General features: G+C 43.1%; 1 protein-coding gene across 1 annotated transcript in view; it reads left to right on the top strand.

Annotated features, from left to right (window-relative positions):
* Positions 1-13341: 13341 nt before the first annotated feature.
* efna3b (ephrin-A3b) overlaps positions 13342-20873 on the top strand; it is a 70980-nt gene continuing 63448 nt past the window's right edge. Inside the window, exons 1-2 of the mRNA XM_059339557.1 lie at positions 13342-13720; positions 13965-14168. Coding sequence (XP_059195540.1) covers positions 14068-14168 — 101 coding nt within the window. The 5' untranslated portion in view covers positions 13342-13720; positions 13965-14067. The remainder of the gene's footprint in view (positions 13721-13964; positions 14169-20873) is intronic.

Here is a 20873-nt window from a genome sequence, read left to right as displayed (position 1 = left end):
TGGTCTCAATCGCTACTTCCAAATCTCATGCAATACATCATGATGTTCATTTAATGAATTCTGGTCCCATTTAGAGCAAATTAGCCGATAAAATAGGGTATTCTTGAGAACGGGGCTACCTTGGGATTGACGAGCCTGGTCCCCCCTAAAAAACAATATATGTCGCTTGTACAGGCAGAAAAATACAACTCATATTTACGTTTGACTTTCACCCAGGAGAACAGGGTTTGTGTCCCGTGTGAAAATAAAATGTAATGATTGGGGCAGCTGTGGCCCAGCTGGTAGAGTGGTCACATACTGATCGGAATGTCGGCGGTTCGATTCCTGACCATGGCAGCCTACATGTCGAAGTATCTTTGAGCAAGATACTGAACCCCAAATTGCTCCCGATGCTGCGTTCATCGGTGTATGAATGAATTCCCAATGGTGGCAGGTGGCACCAGTGTGCCCTGGTAGCCTCTGCCACCAGCATGAATGAATGGGTGAATGGGTGAATGAGTATAGTGTGTAGTGTAAAACGATTTGGATAAAAGCGCTATATAAGTGCACTCCATTTACCATTTAATGACTTTTTACGTAACTTACGTGTTTTACATAACTTCCTTTTTTATTACCTAACTCCTATGGCTCATGGATTGTGAATCACATTTTTTACATAACTTTTGTGGCTCATATAACCCTTGCAACTACTTCACTTCCAGCATTTCCGTACATTTATATATTTATATCATTATAACGCCTAACCAGTACGTTTTTTACCCTAAACCTAGGTCAGTGGTTTTGTAGCCTAAATTCACAGAAACTCAAGCATTTTTACAACCGCAAACCACACTTTATGTATAGTATTGTGTGCTATTTTTAAAAAGATTCACTGTACCTAAGCCGCAAAACACTCATATGGGTAATTTTGTCAAACACTCATATGTGTCGTTATGGGTGCTATTGACAAACGGTCTAGTCTGTAGTTTACGTTGGAGATCTTGTTGGATTGACAGGTCAGTGCAATGGTAATTATCAGATTTTTGTCTCAGAACTTTGACCCTTTCACAGTGTGTTTTCAGTTCATGAAAGCTTATTGTAACATTTTGGTCACCTAAAAATGTCTTTTCAGTGTTTTGTTGGACTAAAAGATACCATAAGGAGTCAGCTATTCATTTTGATTTACAGATGATCTTACTAACCAATCTGATAATTTATCATCTTCCTCTCCAGTTTCACCCTCTCAACCAGACATGGTCACATCTGGTTCCAAAAAAACCCGAATGACGTTGGCCAAAATGCCAAACTACTGGCTTCATAAACATAATCCACAAACCAATGGGTGATGTCATGGTGGATAAGTCCACTTCTTTCATACAGTGTATAATTGGCTCTAATATGCTCACAGACCCACAGAACCACTGATGGCACCAGATGAAGAGTCAATGGATGAAAGTCACTACAAATCCTCCTGGACCATAAATATCTGTACCCAATGTTGGCAATCCACCCGATAGCTCATTAAAAAACAAAAATGTCCACCTCATGCTCATGCTAGAGGAGGATACATTGTTTGGAAACCATAACTAGATAAGTGAAAACTTTGACCTTGGGGAAAACAGATCATTAAAATCATTAAAATGTATCCTATAGGGACCTTGAATTTATAGCAAATGTTATTGCAACCCATCAAACAGTTTTCAAGATATTTCCCTCTAAACCACAGTTGACCTCATGTTGGCGCGAGAAGAAAAGCCCGGAGATCAACAAGTCATTAAGGATTCATGCCATGAGGACAGTGATGTCTGTACAATGTCATGGTGATCCATACAAAAGCTGTAGAGATATTTCCGTATGGACCAAAGTGGCAGACTGACATTGTCCTCCCTTGAGCAATGCCTCTAACGTTGTTAAAAATCATGGATCGAGGAAGAATACTTCAAAAGATTGTTTCTGAAATTCTTCCTCTGTGTAACCTTTGAATCAGCCTGACATCTCTTACATTTCTCCCGCATTTTTCGGTGGCTTCTGCTTTGTTTATGTGTTGAATGAAAGTGTAGTTGGTGCATTCCCATGCTCTACAGTAGGTGCTGTGGACCCTAGGGTCATCTATGACAGGCAGGTAGACGCTTGTTAGTAGGCTCCATCTGTGAGCGGGCTGTGACCTTTGACCTGAGTCTGTTGGGAGTCCTCCTCTCTGTGTGTTTGTGAGCCTACAGCAAGAAGCACACACACAAAGGTCGGGGAGCAAGAAGTAAACCATAAATGTAAATGAGATGGCTTAACAACATTTTACAATATTTATATTTGGTTTTTCTGTGTTGACTGCTTTTAGCTCACCACTGCTGTTGGTCAAACAGATAAAGGTAGCACCTCACTCACTTTAAAGAAGCTGTATCTGCCACTGTAAACTCTTAAACTCTGCAGATTTTAAATCGAGTCCTTTAGTATGTGACATTTGTCCTGTTGAAAAATGTGTTTTACTGATTGTGACTTCCTCTGGATGTTAGAATGCAGAATAATGCATGTGTGAGTTTGACACTAGAAGGCTGTTTTCACATTCATCTGACTCACCTGAAGTCTCATTCTAACAGTTGTGGGCACAAGCAGGAGTTTGTGTCATTACAACTAGTTCAATTACACAAGTGTGATGAAGCCTTCGTTGCGCATACACTTAGATACTTAGAATTCACTTTTCAGCCAAGCAAGAGACATTCTTTTGTCATAGATTGTGGAGTTTTTAATGAGGGAGAAGGAACAAATGTACTTTCAAGAATATTTATTTCGGTAATTGGGCTTTTTAAAAAAAAAAAAAAAAAAAGAAATTGGCATAATTTAAAGAGCATTTTTGGATATCTTGGAACATGTTTTGAACAATTGGAACCATTACTGCAACAGAACAGCTTTTACTGTTTCAGTGGAGCAGTGGTTTCTGTCTGAGAGGCTTGAGAGGTCTTTCTCCACCAGAACCTTGATTTTGCTTTAATAGGTTAGCTTGGGAACATTGTGACCTTATCCAGCAGCTTTCAGTTCTGGAAAAATCCTAAAGGGCCATGGCTGATGTGATCAAGTACGACCCACAACACTCATAATGCCTTCCACTCTGCAATCATACTCAAAAAGACTCAATAAAACACGATTTATTGTGTGGGTGTATAAGAAGATTGACTGGAATTAAATTAATAAATCTTAAGAAAAAGAAAAAGCACAATGTCTTGTGTTGAACAACAGTAGGTTAACTTAGATATATCCATGTAAAGATGCACATTAATCTTTATCAAGAATATTGTTCATATTTCAAAATTTATTCTGTTCTTTATTAATATCTGTTCTTTATTAATTCTGTTACCTTACATCCGCTCAGATTTTTTCCAGTGTCCATCATGCAAGTAAATGTGCAGATAATGAGCTAAACTCGTAAAATTGGTAGATCCTCGACTCATTTAAATACATTATTGCAATCTCCTGCATTGTATCCACACAGTACATAGAGTAATATTTTCCTCCATGTTGTGTATAATGCCAGAAACAAGAACTGGCATAGACCACCCTGGGCTCAGTCCAAAGTTTTACCTCATTATTCCCTCCAACCCCGCGGTCTCACGAGGTGCCAGGGATGCAGACGACAACAATGACAGGCTGATCTGCTCCTCAGTAAGAGCAGGGGATGAGGGGTGAGCTAGAGGAGGACAGTGAAACGATAAAGAGGACAAGAGTAGTGCTCAGTGCCTGTGTGTTAAAAAGAGAGAGATGAGGCGAGAAAGCAAGATAAGAAGAGGTAAGTGGTTTACAGTGCTCTGTATACTGTATGTAGGAGGAGTGGAGCTGGAGCAGCAAGACTGCAGGAGGCATTGACTGGCTAGGGGAAACAATAAAAATAGTGCTGACATGGTACAGTTAATGTGTGTGTGTGTTTGTCAGCACGTATACAGGGAAGTGGGAGAGGGAGATGAAATCCTTCCCGGAGCAGTGATAAAAACAGAAGGAGTGATGTGACAACAAAGAAGAGAAATCAAAGTGAAGGAAAGGGAGAGCGCAGGTTGCTTCGATTACGATTCCAGATGTTAAATTGCACCTATTTAGTTAACTGCTGATGGGATCGATGGGGGGAAAATTGAGAAGAGAAAGGGAAGATGGAGGGAGGAAAAGTCTGGGATGAAAAGTGGCAGGAGGAGGACCAGAGACGGTGGCGGGGGGCATGTGGAGAGAATCGTGAGAGGAAATATGGTTGCAATGCAAAAGCAAGAGAGAACAGAGGTAAAGAAGAAGGAGGGAGAAAAAGAGGGATGGAGGGTTGCAATGATGGATGTGCTGCTCTCGTTTTGTGCCCCCTAACGAAGACTCTAATTAGTGTTTGTGTAATTCCACACTGTCTCCTCCGCCTGCTCATCTTAATTAACTACATTCATCTTCCCCTCCCTCCATCCATCCCTTTCTCTCGCCCTCCCTCCCTCTGCCCTCCTAAAATAACATACTGACTGTCTGAACCCCACCTGGACCAGACCTGCTTTTACTTATCTCTCTTTCCCTCTCTGCCACTCGCTTTAACTCCCCCCTTTCTCTCCATCCTTTCCCTGTATGCCTATGATGTCTCTCTCTCTCTGTTTTCTTCCCGCCTCACCTTGAAAAAACTCTCTACTCCTCTTTTTTTTTGTTGTTGCTCTGTCTCTCTTGCAGCTGACTGTGTTAGTGCTTGGCCGGCGTAAAAGCCTGCCCACCCCTGAGAGTCTCCAGAGCCATGTATCGTGACTGCCCATTTAGTCATTCTGGTCATTAATTTCATCAATAGGCTCAAGAAGTAGCAGCGACACCACCGGAAATACTTCCGAATTAGTCGTACATTAAAGCCAAGTGACATTCCCCCTCCTACCAGAACAGCAAGCCGATAAATTCAGCAGCAACTCTAAAACAAATTGAGGACGACACGAGGCAAACAAAATGAGGAAACGGGGGAAAAGGAGCCACACAAATGATTTCACTAAATCTGGCTCTACTTCAGCTATAAGAGGGCCAATTGGGTTTAGGGGACAGTTGCACAACTGTTTGAGTGGCAGTCAGAGGAGGAGGAGAAGAGATGGAGGGGGCTGTGTGAAGTGCATTTACAGATGGAGATGACAGGGCTGTTGATGACTGGTCTGTATTGTGTTATTGTAGCGAGCTGCGGATGGATCGGAGTACCTGCCATCATTTAGCCCCACAGTCTGAAATGGCTTTCCCGCTTTCAGCCTTTCAGCAGTCAGTCAGTGTGACAAAGGACTGCTGGGAGTCAGAGCCTCTGTTTCACAGCACCCCATCTCTGCACAAAGACACACGTTTGCAGGCACACTTTTGCATACACAGTCGTAAATATTCTGCACACATGGGCACCCATGCGCACAAACCCAATCAGACGAGCTGCACAGGAGGGCCCTTAGCACTCACTGCTGCACAAATCAGGTGCCATTCAAAGTCGGTGCAAGAGAAAAAAACTTTTGTATTCATATTTATGTGTTCTATATATATAGGTTTGTGTGTGTGTGTGTGTGTGTGTGTGTGTGTGTGTGTGTTAACGTGTTTGTGTTTATACGCTGATGCTCTGGACACAGCAGTAAGCTCCAGTTTGCTGAGAACAGCAGAAATGTTTTTTTTTATCCTCTTTTGGTATGGACACCAAAGACCCACTTACAGCCATAACGCACCATCACAACCCAGAATGCATTTCACCCTTTAAATTCACCGGCAGCATGTGCTGGCCCAGATAGCCATCATACTGACCAAATGGGGGGAAAAGACACACACATACACACACACACACACACACACACACACACACACACACACTCACACGGTCAACCTCCACCCACACACATGCTACATTGATAGCAATTACAAGCCAATCGGTCCCACCTCCTGCTGAGGGTCAGAGGTTAATCTACCAGGGTTTCACCTGACAGCACTTCCTTGCAGCAGCCGAGCCGAAGGAAGAGAGGGAGGCCGAAAGCAACGGGAAAATAGAGATAGAGCGGGGAAGGAGGAAGCCAGGAGCTATAGGGCGACAGAGATAGCAGTGGAGACAGAAATAAGGGGATTGAGATAGAATGACAAAGAAGAAGCTACAGGCAAGAGAGAAAGAAACAGAGAGAGAGGGAAGAAAAAAGACAGAGATGCAGGTATAGAGGACGCCGACTGTCTAGCGATCATGCCCAAAACGGGCAAAAATCTCCCCACTGTCCTTTCAACTTCCTTCACAGATATGATGTCACCATCAGAAACTCCACGGAGCCGTCCCTGAGGGTAGAAGGTGTCTTTAGGCATTGATCTCAGATCAGCTTAGCCACTGGAATACCTAACCTTTAACAATAAAAGGAAAATGCAAATCTGACCTTAGATGACAGTGTAAGTTAAACCTTTTCCCACTCTCCTAATCTCGGTGCCCACTGGGCTCGGCGTCACCTGTGCTGCTGCTGTTGTGGCTGATGAAATGTAGATGTTACAAAGAACGGGTGGCAGCTGGCTTTTTCAACCTGCACCTGTTCCTTTTCCATGTGTGTCTGTCTGTGTAGCCGTAGGGGAGGGGAGGGGAGGAGGGGGTTCTTGTGTATGTGTTTGTCTGTGTGTGTGTGTGTGTGTGTGCGTACCTGCTGTCTTCGGAGTTTCTGTGCTGTCTGCAGAAGTACACTCGCGGGGGCTAATACAGTACTGAGACTTGTGATATATGAGGCGTCAGGAACATTTGTCTAAATAGCCCCAAAGCCCAACCACTCTTATACACACACACACACACACACACACACACACACACACACACACACACACACACCAACTATCTTCTTAAGTGGCCTAAACTTTTTACATTCTTGCCTTGGTCTGTAATTTGTAATTTTAGTGTAGAAACACAACAAAGATGCTTACAGGTGTGCTACAGAACACAATTAAGCAATTAATATCCTATTATGGTGTGAAAAAGCCCAGTTGACCCATGTAATTGACTTTATTCTGTAATAAATTCTCTTTCAGGGCGACAACGCTGAGACCCACAATGCATGTGGGGTCACTGAATGGTTCCGATGAGCACCTAAGGGAGATTTTGGACCGATTTTGTGACAGGAGCATCTACAGCCACTTCGTCAACTAAAACAATGGTAATGTAGTGTCCACTCACCCTCACATATGCAGTTTAATTTGTCCTTTTCTCTCATTTAGGTTATGTTTGGTTACAGTCAGTAACACATTTCTGCTTTCTAAAATCTTTGACATACTGTAGATTGTTTTCAATAAGCTGCACATTTAGTTTATAATGTTGATGTTAACACAGAATTCTATTTGTTAAAGTTAAATTGGATTTAGTTTTGCAAGTTGATGTTTTTCATAGTTACACACACACACACACACACACACACACACACACACACACACTAAGGGTTTCTCAATCAAAACAATAACAAAAACTGACTGAAAATCTGAAGTGGCTCAGCAGAAATAATGTTCAGATTCATGTTATTGTTATCCATTTTTATTCAGATTATGTAATTTCACTCTATCGAAATAGCTGCAAGTAATGTCAGCTAATGTAATGCTAACTTTGCATTAGATGAGTTAAGCTACTGTAGCTCATTAATTCTGTGCATGAATATAACTCTGTGACATTGCAATAATTTCTGATGAATCATCCGGTGTTTCTCATGTTTCCTCCAAAGTTAGAGCAACTAGAACAGGTAACATTTGGAATAACAAAATACAAGTTTAGTAATTCATAGACATTTTAATGCAGAAGTTACATATTTAATACAAAGTTATTAAAAAAAACTGTGCAGTGCAGTTTCAGTATCCCCTGTGTGCCATTCAGCTGGGTCAGTTTGTTTCAGTCAGTTGTTCTATGTCGGGTAGCATTTCTGCAGCTCTGGTGACTCATAGATGCTTAACACTTCCCTAAAACACTTGATGTTGTTATGTCCCCTCTTTAACTTGTCACCTATGTGTGTATATATATATATATATATGTGTGTGTGTGTGTGTGTGTGTGTGTGTGTGTGTGTGTGTGTAGCATATGGTGTGATATATCACAGTTTTTCTTTTGCAAGAGTATAAATTCATGATGGAGAGGACTCTTTCTTTCCTCCTGTGAAACAATGTTATTACTGGTATTGTAGTGGTAAATTAAAAGTATGAACTATGAACTATGAAATTATGTGAATAATCACTTCAGTTAACTGAGCACAAATTAACTCTTTGTGCCATGTTAGTCATTTATTTCTTGAAAAAAAAACTGCTGTCATGTTTCTTCCGTCCAATATTTTATATTTATGTGCTAAAGATAAAGATTTGTGTTATTTTTAAAGGGATGTTTAAAGTCATATTTACATTCAGAATGTAAGTCAAGTGTGTTTATACTTTACATCCCCAGTTATTAATGCAGCCCTCCTTCTTCCTCATTTTCTTTCCTCTCTAGTCACTGTAAACTCATCTCTCTCTTCACTGACGCGCTCTATCTGATTTATGTCACGAACTTTGGTTAAAAAATGCAGAGTAAGTGAATACCGGTCTTTGTGTGTGTGAGTGTGGTAGTGAGAGATAGAGAGAGGGGGGGTGAAAGGAGAGATTTGCAATTGTGTGTCATTCTCTGTGTGCGATGCTAGTCAGATATTCCTATCAATGTTATGTTAAAATGATACACCTCTCAGCCTGAGCTGGGGATTATGATTCCCTGAAGCGCTGCACAGCCTGAATTAATTAAAAAATGCATTTATTTATCCAAAAAGAGACATAAAACATTATCTTGACGCTTTAATAGCAAGTGACGGATGCAGAGAGTGTTGACTCATCACCTCGAGTGTGTATTCTTGTGTGTGAAGTGTCTTTTAAAAACATCTAAACTTTCCCGTACTTTTTCATTTTTCAAACAAACCGCTCGTGTGCTCTCCTCAGAAATCAATCAGACAGTGGTTCCCCCGCATTAAAAATAATGTCTGAAATGGGGAAACTCAGCAGATTCCTTTTTTTTTTTTTTTTGGATCAATGCCGGTCTCCTCTCGTTGGAATTTGGGATCATCCTCTCGCAGCTACTGACACTGACTTCTGATGTGGAAGTTAAATAAATAAAATCATTTCTCCATGGTAATTTTCGTCAAACCTGCCAAATGCAGCCTAAATATTTGACATGGAAGGAGAGAAGATCAGTGAGAAGTGAGATCAAAGGAGGGGGGGAGGAGAGGGTGTGTGTGTGTGTGTGTGTGTGTGCGAGAGTGTGAGAGTGTGTGTTGGGATGGTGCAAGTAGTGATGAAACGTACTCTGCAGTGTGATATTTTCAACACCACCGAATTCCGCTCCATCTCCTCCACACATGGGAGTAATCTAAACTCAAAGCAACGTTAGTGTGTCTGTTTGAGTGTGCATGTGTGTGTGTGGTTTTTTTTTTTGTGTGTGTTTGTGCGTGTTGGTCTCCAGCCAGGAGCAACTATTCTTCATTTTCCTGTCACCTACTCTTCTTCTCTCTCATCTTCCTCTGTCTCTACACACACACACACACACACACACACACAAAACGATTGTATTTGTCTTTATCAGTCCCTCCATTTTCCTCGCCCCTCCTTGTGTTCGGTCTCCTTCGTTCAATATTTCATGCTGTTGAGAGCGTATCTATTCTGAGCTCTCTCTCTCTTTCTCTTTCTCTCTCTCCATGCACGCCCTCTCCTCCCTCTCTTTCTCCATCCTTCCCCTCTTCTTAAAAAAACCCTTTCTCTACACATCACTCTTGCTGTCCTCTCCCTCCGTCTGTACCTCTATAAATCTCTCTCTCTCCCCCTCGCTCTCTATATCTCATTGCACTCCTAATGTTCTGTGCCCCATCTAACTCTTTCTCCCAACTCTGACTTACATTCTCTTCCACCCTTTCATTTCCTTTTCCTCCCCTCTCCCCTCTCCTCTCCTCTCCTCCGTCCCCTCTGCTGGCTCAGTTTGCGTGACTGTTCAAAAGTATCAGCTCCTCTTCTCCTTCCCTTAACCCCTCACTCCTTCTCTCTCCTCTTTCCCCCTTGGATTCCTCTCCAACCAAAACACAGAGAAAGCCCTGTTCTCTCTTTTTGCACCTCTTTCGTTTCTTGCATCCCCCTCCACGCCTCCCCCCCTCGCCACTCTCCTTCTCCCATCCAATCTTAGTGGCACCTCTCCTCCTCATCCTCCACCCTCTCCTTTTTTTTTCTCCTCCTCCAATGCTCTGTCGTACTCAGCTCCATCTCCATCCCTCCCCCCCACAGTCTCCTCCTTGCTCTTAGCCTGTACCAGTGTTGTTTTAGGCACAGCAGTGAAAGGTAAACAGAGAGATTGAAAATTCGTGTCAGTCAGTCGGGTGAGAGAGGGACAGGGAGGGAGGGAGAGCAGCAGAGGTGGTGAGGGAGCGAGAGGAGGCGGGGGGAGTGTCAGTACAATTTACTAACACAACAGTGAACAGCGAAGCAGGCCAAGACACAGAGCGAGCGGGAGGCGGAGTGAGAAAGAGACTCCTAGTTCAAGAATGCTATTGAAATGCAGCACACATACAAGTGTACAAAAAGTATAAATTGTTTACTGTATATTTACATGATGTTCTTGCACATACAAGGGTCCTGCTGAATTCATATGTGCACTGTTTACTTCCCGGGGCCCCAGAGAGGGATGCGAGTCCTATAGGGGCCTAATATCCAATTATCAGTGCTATGAGAAAGCTCCGATTAGATTTCGAGGTTGCAGAAAGGAGCACTTGACAGATGTGTTGTTGGCCGGCTCTGGGTTGGAAATGTCATAAGAGCCTCGGTGTCACCGCATGCAGTCAGCCCCGAGGTCGTTTCTCATAATAACCCCAATACAAAAGTAATCCAATAGCACTGCAACCCACGCCTGGAAAATCCAACCTGGATGAATTAAAATTGACAGGGGCGTTTGCTGAAACAGAACGTGACAGGGTCCGCTTCGAAGAAAGTGAACGGAAAGGCGGGAAATGGAATTTTTGGTATTCAAAAAAATACCAAATCTGTGTTTCCATTGGCATTCGGTTTTCAACTTTGTCTTCTTGAGCCCCGTTTACAGTTTTAAAATGGAGCAATACAGTATATTCACAAGCAGCTCCCTTAAGTCGCCATACAGTTAAAAATATCTATGCTCTATGGGCTGGAAGTTGAAGGATCACACACTTAACCTTAATGGCAAAAACACATGTCCTTACTAAATTCTCGGGGTATCTAGCCATGCAGACAGTTTTGGTTTTGGTGATTTCTGCTGCCCCCACAGTACAATGACAGGTTTGTCCATTAAAGTTAGGAGAAATAACTATTTTTGTACTTTACTACTGGACACAGTTACAACCCAGATTCCAAAAAGTGTTCAGACGCTTAAACAGCCTTTCTCTCTCTTTATACTTCATCACCTCATTTCTTGCTTTCACTCCATCCTGTCATAGTTAATACGGCCACTAGGGGCCGCCATCTGACAAGAAAACGTCAACATGAGTTGTAACAAGTTACACGACATGGCTCACGATTATGTGGCTTATCTACAAATTGGAGGGCATTACTTTTCATGGGTATAATTATGAACAATAAATGAGAACCTGAGACTAGCTATAATCCTCCGTTTCCAGTCTTTATGCTAAGCTAAACTAACTGCCTGTTGGCTGTAGCTTCATTAACAGACAGACATGGAAATGATATTAAACTTCAAACAGAAATAAGAAAGGTACCAAAAAGGTTTAACTATTTTCGTCATCTTTTCAATGTGAACACCACCAGAAGTAAAATCCCATTCATGCAACTGTATTAGGAGGCAGCAGATATTTCAGAGACTTACCCGAACCTATCTGCATGGATACCACTCAGGCCCCAATCATAAAATATGCATGCACCTATGTTTATATGTACATGCACATATCAGAGCATGTATATTTAATTGAACCGGGTGTTTGACTTTGCTGCTGCTGTGATACTACACAATGCAGTGGAGCCATAAACAGAAATACAACACAGAGAGGCTAAGGAGAAATGGATAGACAGAGGAGCGAGGAGAGGAGGCAAAGGAGGAGTGCTCATTAAAAAGTTGCACGCCTGCTTTAACGGGGAAAGATGGAGAGAGAGGCAGAGGCAGAGGAGACAGGTAGACCACCAGAGACAAAGCTAACAAAAGACAGAGGCAAAATAGCCGAGCCAGGTAGCGGGGATTGAAGAGTGCAGAAAGTTTGCATTGGAAATGCGAGGATAAGATGAGGAGAGGAGGGTGAGGAGGGTGAGGAGAGAGAGAGAGAGAGAGAGAGAGAGAGAGAGAGAAAGGGGGGGATTAAATGGACAGCTCATGAGAGAGGTAGAGGGACTGGAGAAGACAGAGGGATTCCCCGATGGCATCTCATCTCACTCTCTTTCTTGCTCTCCATCTCCCTATTTCCCTCCTTTTTTCTCCCAATAAATCATTCTGACTTCTCCTTAACCAACTCATTCCCAGCAGGCGGCAAGAAAACTGTAACAATCTTTCTCCTATCTGCTATCTCTCTCTTTTTCTTGCTCCCACCTCCTGTCTCTCTCCCTGTCTGGCCTGCCCCCTCCCTCTCTCTCTCTCTCTCTCTCTCTCTCACACACACACACACACACACACACACACACACCTCAGATGCACAGTTTATGGCATCGGAGGTGACAGAGGGGGGCAAATTACTCAACATTTTACCACATCTCTGCAGGACACAGCTACAGGAATATATAATACGGGCAGGATCGCACTCTAATTTTATTCTAACTTAATTGCCTTAATAAATTTTAGATGTGAAATTTAATTTATGGGATAATTTGCCAAATAAAACAGCAAGTCACTTCTGCTTTATCAAAACTCAGATAAAGTACCTATGGTATCACTGTGCAGTATCATATAAAGCTTGCATATCTTTATGGGGGCTTACGTGAGATGCTGCAGCCATAAGAGGATTGCACATGATAATAGTGTTGTATTAGACTGACTTATGATGTCTGGTGGATGCACACGAGGAGGGGTGACAGTGGAGGGTATGCTGTATGTGCGTGTGTTCAAGGGTGTTTTTTAGTCTATGTCATAAAAAAATGCAAAAGTGAGTGTGTGTGGCTGTGGAGGAGGAGGAGGAGGGGGGCGTTACGATGAGAAATAGGCTGCAGATGGTGGCTGCAGACGTATCTGGCAGAGAGGGGGGGTTCACAGCTTTCTACTTTTGCACCGGCAGTGGAGGTCGAATAGTTGAGAAAAAAAACTTGAAGTCGCAGTGATGCCTGATGTGCTGCGACTCGGCCACAATATTGGAGGAATGCGCTTTTGTCGCTCGCAGGGGGTGGAGTTAGAAAGTGAACGAGTGCTGCCTACCAAACAGAGAGAGGAGAAGGAGGAGAGAGAGAGAAAGGAGAGAGACGGGTGGGCAGGCTGCTCACCGTAAACGATGGTTGTCGGATAGAGTCTTGAAGACCTAATGAAACTGGCTGCATGAATTGTTTGCAGCGATTATAGAGCTCAGCAGCGCGGCGTGCTTTGCATCTCTCGGACCCCTGGAAGGAAAAACTGCAGCATATAAAGAACAGTTTAAAAAAAACGAAGAGGACTTGCTTGTTATTTTACCACCGGTTTTTTTTTCTCACATTCTTAATTTTGCCTCAGTAAGCCTTCAGCTTTAACTCTTCCCCAGCGGACAGGAGCGTTTCATGCCCGGACGAACACCGACCTCCCACTTGGACCCGCTACCGGCCTCCCACACTCCTCTGACGGGCTCAGAAGCAGCAGTTCCCGGTGAGAAGAGAGAGGACCACCGCTCACAAGGACTTCCACAAACCCCCTTGTTTGAAGCCCAAGGATTTGTTAGGAAGGAAGGGAGGGAGGGGGGGTTCGCAGTGTGGTTTATGTGGGAGGAGGGGACCTCATAGTCACTTCACACCACAATAGACTTTTACAACAGTTATTAACCAGAGCAAGTCTTATATAGTCTTTGTATGCATGCATGAAGCTTTTGTTTTCCCCCTCTCCCGTCTGTTAGGCATTTGCTGGGATGTTTGAGTCGCGTTGTTTGGTGGGGTGAAGGGACCGAGAGAGTGGCCGGAGAGACCAAAGGGACGGAGGCCGAGAGAGGAGCCGAGAGCATGGCTCTGGTAGCGCTGTCTCTCTGGGTGCTAACGAGTCTCACCTGGGTCCAGGTGACAGCCAACAGGCATTCCGTTTACTGGAACAGCTCCAACATACAGTAAGACCCCCATTCCTCTGTGCTTATCACTTTGTCTAAGTGTGTGTGTGCGTATGTGTGGTTATATATGCCATTTCTTTTGATCTCTCTATTCTCCACCTGTTCAAGGAAAGAAAAAAATGTCCTGATTTGCACTCCCTGAGCTGTCAGGATCTCACCATCACACTTCATCTGTGCTTTATTGCTGTTTTGAGCTTTGCTTGATTGATGCTTTATCAGGATGGTAGCAGCTACCTTTCTCTTCTGTATCTTTTTTTTTTTTAAGTGGAAGAAATGATTTACAAAGATCTACAAAAGCTATTTAAACAGGCCTCTCGTGTTTCTCTGTACAGTGAAGCTATTTTTGAGCCTGGAACTGCTCTGTCAGACCCCTACTGTGGAGTCAAGGTGGCTCCAAACCATCTTTTCAAAAACTCCACTTGCACAACCAGCCGGACATAATTAGTTTCTGTTCATCAGTGCAACATAAATGTGTGCATATTAGTATTTATTCAAAGACCCCCCTCCTCCTCCTTTTCTCTCCCCTCTCCGCCGCCTTCAGCCATGCATGCATGGCCGAGGAGTAGAAAGAAAAGGAGAAGAATCACATGTAATCCTCTCTCCTTCCTTCTTCTCCTCCTCTCTTCCGTCATGTGGCTATCCTCTCTCAGTCTTTCAGGGCTCTTTCTCTGTCTTCTCCTCTATCTGGTTCAATTAGGAGCACTTCTTCATCCTGACCCCATTGTGTTGTAGCAGTGTCACTATTCAATCTCTCCTTCTCGCTCCCTCTCCAACTTGCTCTCTCCTTCTATCCCTCTCTAACCCCCTTTTCTTGTTTACACTCAGTCTGTTGGCCTTTTTGTTATCCTCCTAATCCCTCGCTCCTCGCCCCTATCTCGATTCAAGTAAAAAACGATTTTTTCCCCCCCTTCTTTCTTTCTTTTTTTTGAAAACTGCCTTTTTAATACTGTCCTCGCGAGTCCATGGCTCTGGTGCTGGATCCTTAAGAATGTAGCGTCAGTCTGCTGCAACACACTGTAGGCTTATCTCTCCTGCTGCAATTCACAGTCAAATCTTGTAAGTTTTTGTTGTATCAGCTGCGTTTTCACATGTGCCAATCTGTACATCCACATTCCTTCTCTTCTGTCAGAAATATGCTGATATATTGTTGTTAATGTGCAACAAAATCCCAGATTTGACAAGAGATAATGTCAAATTTCTACGATTTATTTTCAATGAGCAAATCAGTGAGCGTTGTCATCTAATCATTTTTTGATTTACTCAATGTTGTCAGAAAATAATGCAACAATCAACCTAAATTTCAGGTCTCCGAGGTGCACAAGCGCGCATGTCACACATTAACACACACCTTCCTTTTCGCTCTCCATCTTGCAGTGATTCCTGTCTATGTGTAAGCTATATTTCAGCTACCAGGCGGCCTTTAAAACATCTCAGTTTGTGGTATTTACCACTTCAGCAGTATTTACTAGGCCCTTAAGATGAGCACTCGGATATACACAATTCACATTTTATGACCGCGCTTATTAAAGACCTAAACAAAATGAAAACTCAGAAAATACACTGTTGTTTTTGCAGGAGCAGGATCGATGCCCCTGTCCGCCGATTATAACTCAAGGCCAACGATTTTACTTTACAGCTTGAAATAAAACTATGAGAGGCAAGTGAATTTATGCCTCACAACAGAATTACTATACATGAAGTACTGCAATAGTAATAGGAGTGGAAAACATAAGGTTATTGGTTGCGGTACAATACTGTAAACAATATTAGTTTTCCTGAATGTGTGAAAATTATTTTTCCGCACATTTTAGAGAAACCCAATATTGTGTGCACGGTTATTGCTAATGCGTTTTAGCTGATATTTTTCTCTCAACTTGGAGCTCATTTTCATTTTCTATACTTTTTTTTTTTGCTCTGTAACATTTGATAATAAATGCAAATGAAATTCCACCTTCGGCTTCCATATCAGAGCAAGAAGTTGATTTAGATAAAATGTAGAAAATGCGCTTAAAGGCATAAAGGGAAAAGGGAACAAGTGAACCCGGGACCTCGGTGCACTCAGCTCGGCGTAACATGAGCAGCTTTGACCTTGGCAAAATGTATACTTAATTAAGTCATTTGGCAGCTGCTTTTTGTGGTACACTCTTAAGTAAAATGCAGCTGCAGTTGATTTTTCAGACAAAGACAGGGAGAGAACGAAAGAAGTCTGGAGCAGCCTAACCTTTAACCTGACTGTCCAGGACCTGAGTACTGCAGAGCCCCGCAGTCTCTCCTCTCTCTCCTCTCCTCTCCTCTCCTCTCCACACGTCCACTGCCAATACGCTTTTCATCCCAGCGGCAGAATATTCTTGGCCCCTGCAGTGTGAGTCTTAGTGTGTGTGTCTTTTATAAAAGACTGTGGTTAATTAAAGAACACTGCATCTCAGTGGACCTGCCTCATCCCTGATCTTCCCATCTCTCTCTCTTTTTTCTCCTCCTCAGTGCACACATACACAATGACAATGTATGAGCACTGAGTGGGGATAACTTTTTCAATTCAGCCTACTTATTGAATTAGGAGACAAAGGGGGCCGCGGACAGTGACACAGATAAACTGCAGGATAACCTGTCTAATCCACCCTTCCGTTCACTTCCTCGCCATTTTTCAATGGCACTGATCCCATTGCCAGCATTTATTTTAATCTCTGCACTCAACACCACAACATCCCACATTTGTAGGGTTGGCTGGCGTGTCTCTAGCCGTTGGCAATCGGCCTCTCTGGAGTTTCTCTAACTCACAGTGCAGTGTGGAGGTTTAGAAGGCCAATAATAAGCTGTAGTATAGCTGTCAGTTTGAGTGGTAAACACATTGTAAAGCCTCAGGACCCTGCAGTTTCTCAACCAGCTTCTGACCCCGAGCCACTCATCAACCACCAGAGACAGGCTGAGACTGTTACCAAGGATTAACGGCACACACACACACACACACACACACACACGTGGGCGCGCACACTTATAACTGTACTTTGTATTTTCACATATATTTATGATTATGCGAAAACACACAAAAACACACAAACGTCCCCGCTGTGTACTTTTTTAACTTCGAGAAGATGGATCATTTCCTACATTCGCATCTTGCACAATGGCTGTTGCCACTGCCTATCAGTCACTTGTCACTGATATCCCTGGGCATGAACGTGTGTATAATGGTGTGTGCTTTTGTGTCTCTATGTGTGTTTGTGTGTGTGTGTGAGAACTCGCGCTTAAGTGTGTGTGTATGTGTGTGTGTTCGCCCTGTTACAGATGTCTGTGTTCATTGATGGGTGACCGAAACAAAAACAAGTCCATCAGTCCGTTAAATCACACATTATCTTCCACCACCTGGCAATTAACCACCGCTGTGAGTGTGAGTGTGTGTGCTCACGAGTGTGTGCGTGCGTATACATGTGTATGTGTGTAATCTAATAATGCAGCAGTTAACTGGTTTGCATAATAGATATCTGGCGATATCTCTTAATTTATCTCTTGTATATTTCGGGAAGCGATTAGGCTGGGAATAAACATAAGCATTGCTAGATTTTCTGTGTGTCAATGACATTGTCACCTCGATGCACGCCACTGGAATGAAGCCAGCTATCGCAAGCAGAATTGGCCTCTCATACCAATGCACATGTGTGGTAATCGATGCTGAGGTGGAACTTGTTTTATATTCATCCAGCTCGTCAGAGTGTGCAGAGACACGTCACGCAGGGCAGGAGAGAAATAATGCAGGGATATGAGAAGAGAGAGACAGTGAGGGAGGAATGCTATGGGACTGGTTAGAGGAGAGGGGAAGTCAGGAGGAATACAGACCGATTTTGTGTTGAATTATAATAGAGCAGGGGGAGGAGGGTCATCATAATAATGATAATAATGCTTGGCCAGTGCCCTGATCCACACACTGAGTTCTCATATTAAGACAGGCCTGGTTTATGTGTGTGTGTGTGTGCACGAGAGAGAGAAAAAGGGAAACACAGACGAGAGGATTAAGCAGGCCAATCAACCATCCCCTTGACAGCAACACAAAACTATCTGTCTCCCAGCCCCACTTAGGACAACAACATTTACATTTATGAATATCTGCACAAAGCAGAGTATTACTCACCCACTATCACAAGGCGCACGGGCCCGCCTGTGTGTGTACGCGCGTGTGTACAAGCCATCCATCATAGGCGTTCGCGCCGTTGCTACGTATGTCAGCTACCACTGTGATGTGTGTTTGCACACATGCATACACAAAAATAAAACCTCACACACGGGCTCAGCGATCATCATAACAGTTATATAGACACAGTGATCAGAATGTTCATTAGTAACAAATAATAAGGCCACATAGCGTACGGGTGAATGGATTCTGGTTTGCAACGTGTGGGTGTGAGAGCGTGTGTGTGGCGTGCAGACACTCGCATAGAGACGTCATTAATTAAAAGCAATAGGGAACACCTGTATGATGGATGAGTCCTGTTCGCATAATAAGATCCAGTGGTTCTCTCTCTCTCTCTCTCTCTCTCTCTCTCTCTCTCTCTCTCTCTCTCTCTCTCTCTCTCTGTCTCTCTCACTTTGAGCATGTGTAGGAGTAAATTCATTTTCCGGATTGGATTGGTATTGTCTGGTAGCTGAGCCGAGCAATAAGGGACATGTACAAGAAAGGAGGAAAAGAAATGAATTATTTTCTCGTCCTCTATCTTTTTTTTTCTTTCCTCTTTAGGGATGAGCTAGATTTCAGGAGTGTGCTTCCACCTCTCTGTTCTTCTCTCATCCTCCAATTGCCTGATGGGAAAGCACTCTCGGGTGGTGGTGGTATTTTGGGAGCTATGTGGTTTAATGTGAATGTTGTGACACTCTTTCTCTGTCAAATTAACTTGGACTAAATCTTTCCAGTGAGAGGAAATATGTTGCCCGGGTTTCTGTCACCTCACCTCACCCCCGTTTATATTTTTCTCTCCTTTCTCTCTCCTCTCCTCTTAGATTTTGGCCACCTCAAACACACACCTCCTCGCAGGGCCTACAAATTTACACACACACATAAAACACTTGCACTGATCTTGAGAAAGAGACAAGCCTGAAATAGTGAGCCCACTCCGTTTTTCCTACATCTCTTGATTGGCTCTTTCATTTCCTCAAACGCTGTCCCGCTTACATGATCGACTAATCGGATGCATTGCTGTGAAAATGGAGTATTGATGTCCGGCGTTGGCGCTTGCTCCGTCTTGGATCAAACGCAAACTGGCCACTGTAATGGTTTGGATTCAAAGGAAGCGGGTTCTTAGGGATTTGAGGGATGTAATTCTGCTAAGACCAAGCTTATACGAGCCTCGGACCAAGCTGAGCGATTCTGATTCAGCCTTACATAAAATAAGGGTCTGTTGGGTGTAAATGCCTGGCACAGGATTGCTATTGATTTAAGTGACTGCTGATTCCATGCTGGTGATTTGCACAGATGCTTTGCAGGCTGTGTTTATCAAGACTTTCACAGTCTTTGCTAGAAATCACACTGAATAGTTAGTCTAGAAACACTCCTACCTCCTAGTACGATTTAAGGTGTTTTGTCAAATAAATGCCCGACACAAACTTGGAAAGGAAAAATCATGAAGGTAAATGAATGCTGATTATTATCTTAAGCTTCTAGTGGATGTATTACATTCACAATAGTGGCCGGATGATGCAGGTACAGTAAGTCGATGCAGGAAAGATAAAATAAAATAGCATCACCGTGAGTGTTTCCCACCAGTTGAGGATTTATTTTTGGTAGTCAACCTCAGGGGAGGTGGAGGTGTAGCGTGGTGGGCTGCAGTGAATTCACAAGCTAAGAACTGCACATGAATGCTGTGCTCCGGCAGACTTTTCAGTCAACGTCAATTTCACACAAACTTTAACAGGGAGCAATATTAAATTCAGAAATACAAAAACATATGCTTGAGTGGGCCACCCAAATAAATGTCATTGCATGAGACGTGTTGACTTCTGAAGCCATCGAAGACTAAAACATATTTTTCTTTGACTGATTAACGATGACACACAAATTATAATGTAGTACACCGTTTAACTCCGCATGCCTTTTTTTTTCTGTGTGTAAAACCTCCTTTTTAATGCCACTGTACATTGGTAAAAAATCTGATGCTTCTGCTGTTGGCCTGTTTTTATGCTCTGAGCACGTCTGTGTGTCATTTGGCTAAAACATCAAGGATAATGCATGCAGAACCAATATGTGTTGATAATGTGATATGGATTTAGTTGGAATGTGTCCTTATCAATGCTTGGACCAGTGATTAATGTGATTCATGACACTGACAAATCACAGAAAGCCACACATTTACGCAATTTTGAGGAAATGTGTGGCACTGGAGCTTTCAGCCTCAGACAGTGTAATTGCTGTATTTTTTTGTTTTCAATAAAGCATAAATGACATGTTTGGATGGAGCTTCATTTCCCGGACAAAATAAGAGTCTGTATCTTTGAATATCTCTCAAAATGACGTTTGTTGCTTGAAATCAAATTTTCTTTCTTCAGTATTTTTTGCAGTTGCTGAGACGTGCATGTTTATCATATCATTTGCCACCTGCTGGGACCCCTACTAGCTTAGAGCAGCTCTGCAGCTCAACTTAATCCCGAAGCAGACAGGAAGACTTTTCTCAGTTAGAAAAGCAGATAAAATGGCTTTATCGCTGTGCCTAAAAGGAATGG

Source organism: Centropristis striata, chromosome 8, assembly GCF_030273125.1.
Source record: "Centropristis striata isolate RG_2023a ecotype Rhode Island chromosome 8, C.striata_1.0, whole genome shotgun sequence".
In the NCBI taxonomy this organism is placed as follows: Eukaryota; Metazoa; Chordata; class Actinopteri; order Perciformes; family Serranidae; genus Centropristis; species Centropristis striata.
The sequence above is the reverse complement of the archived record's forward strand: the minus strand, read 5'-3'. Positions and strand labels throughout refer to the sequence as shown.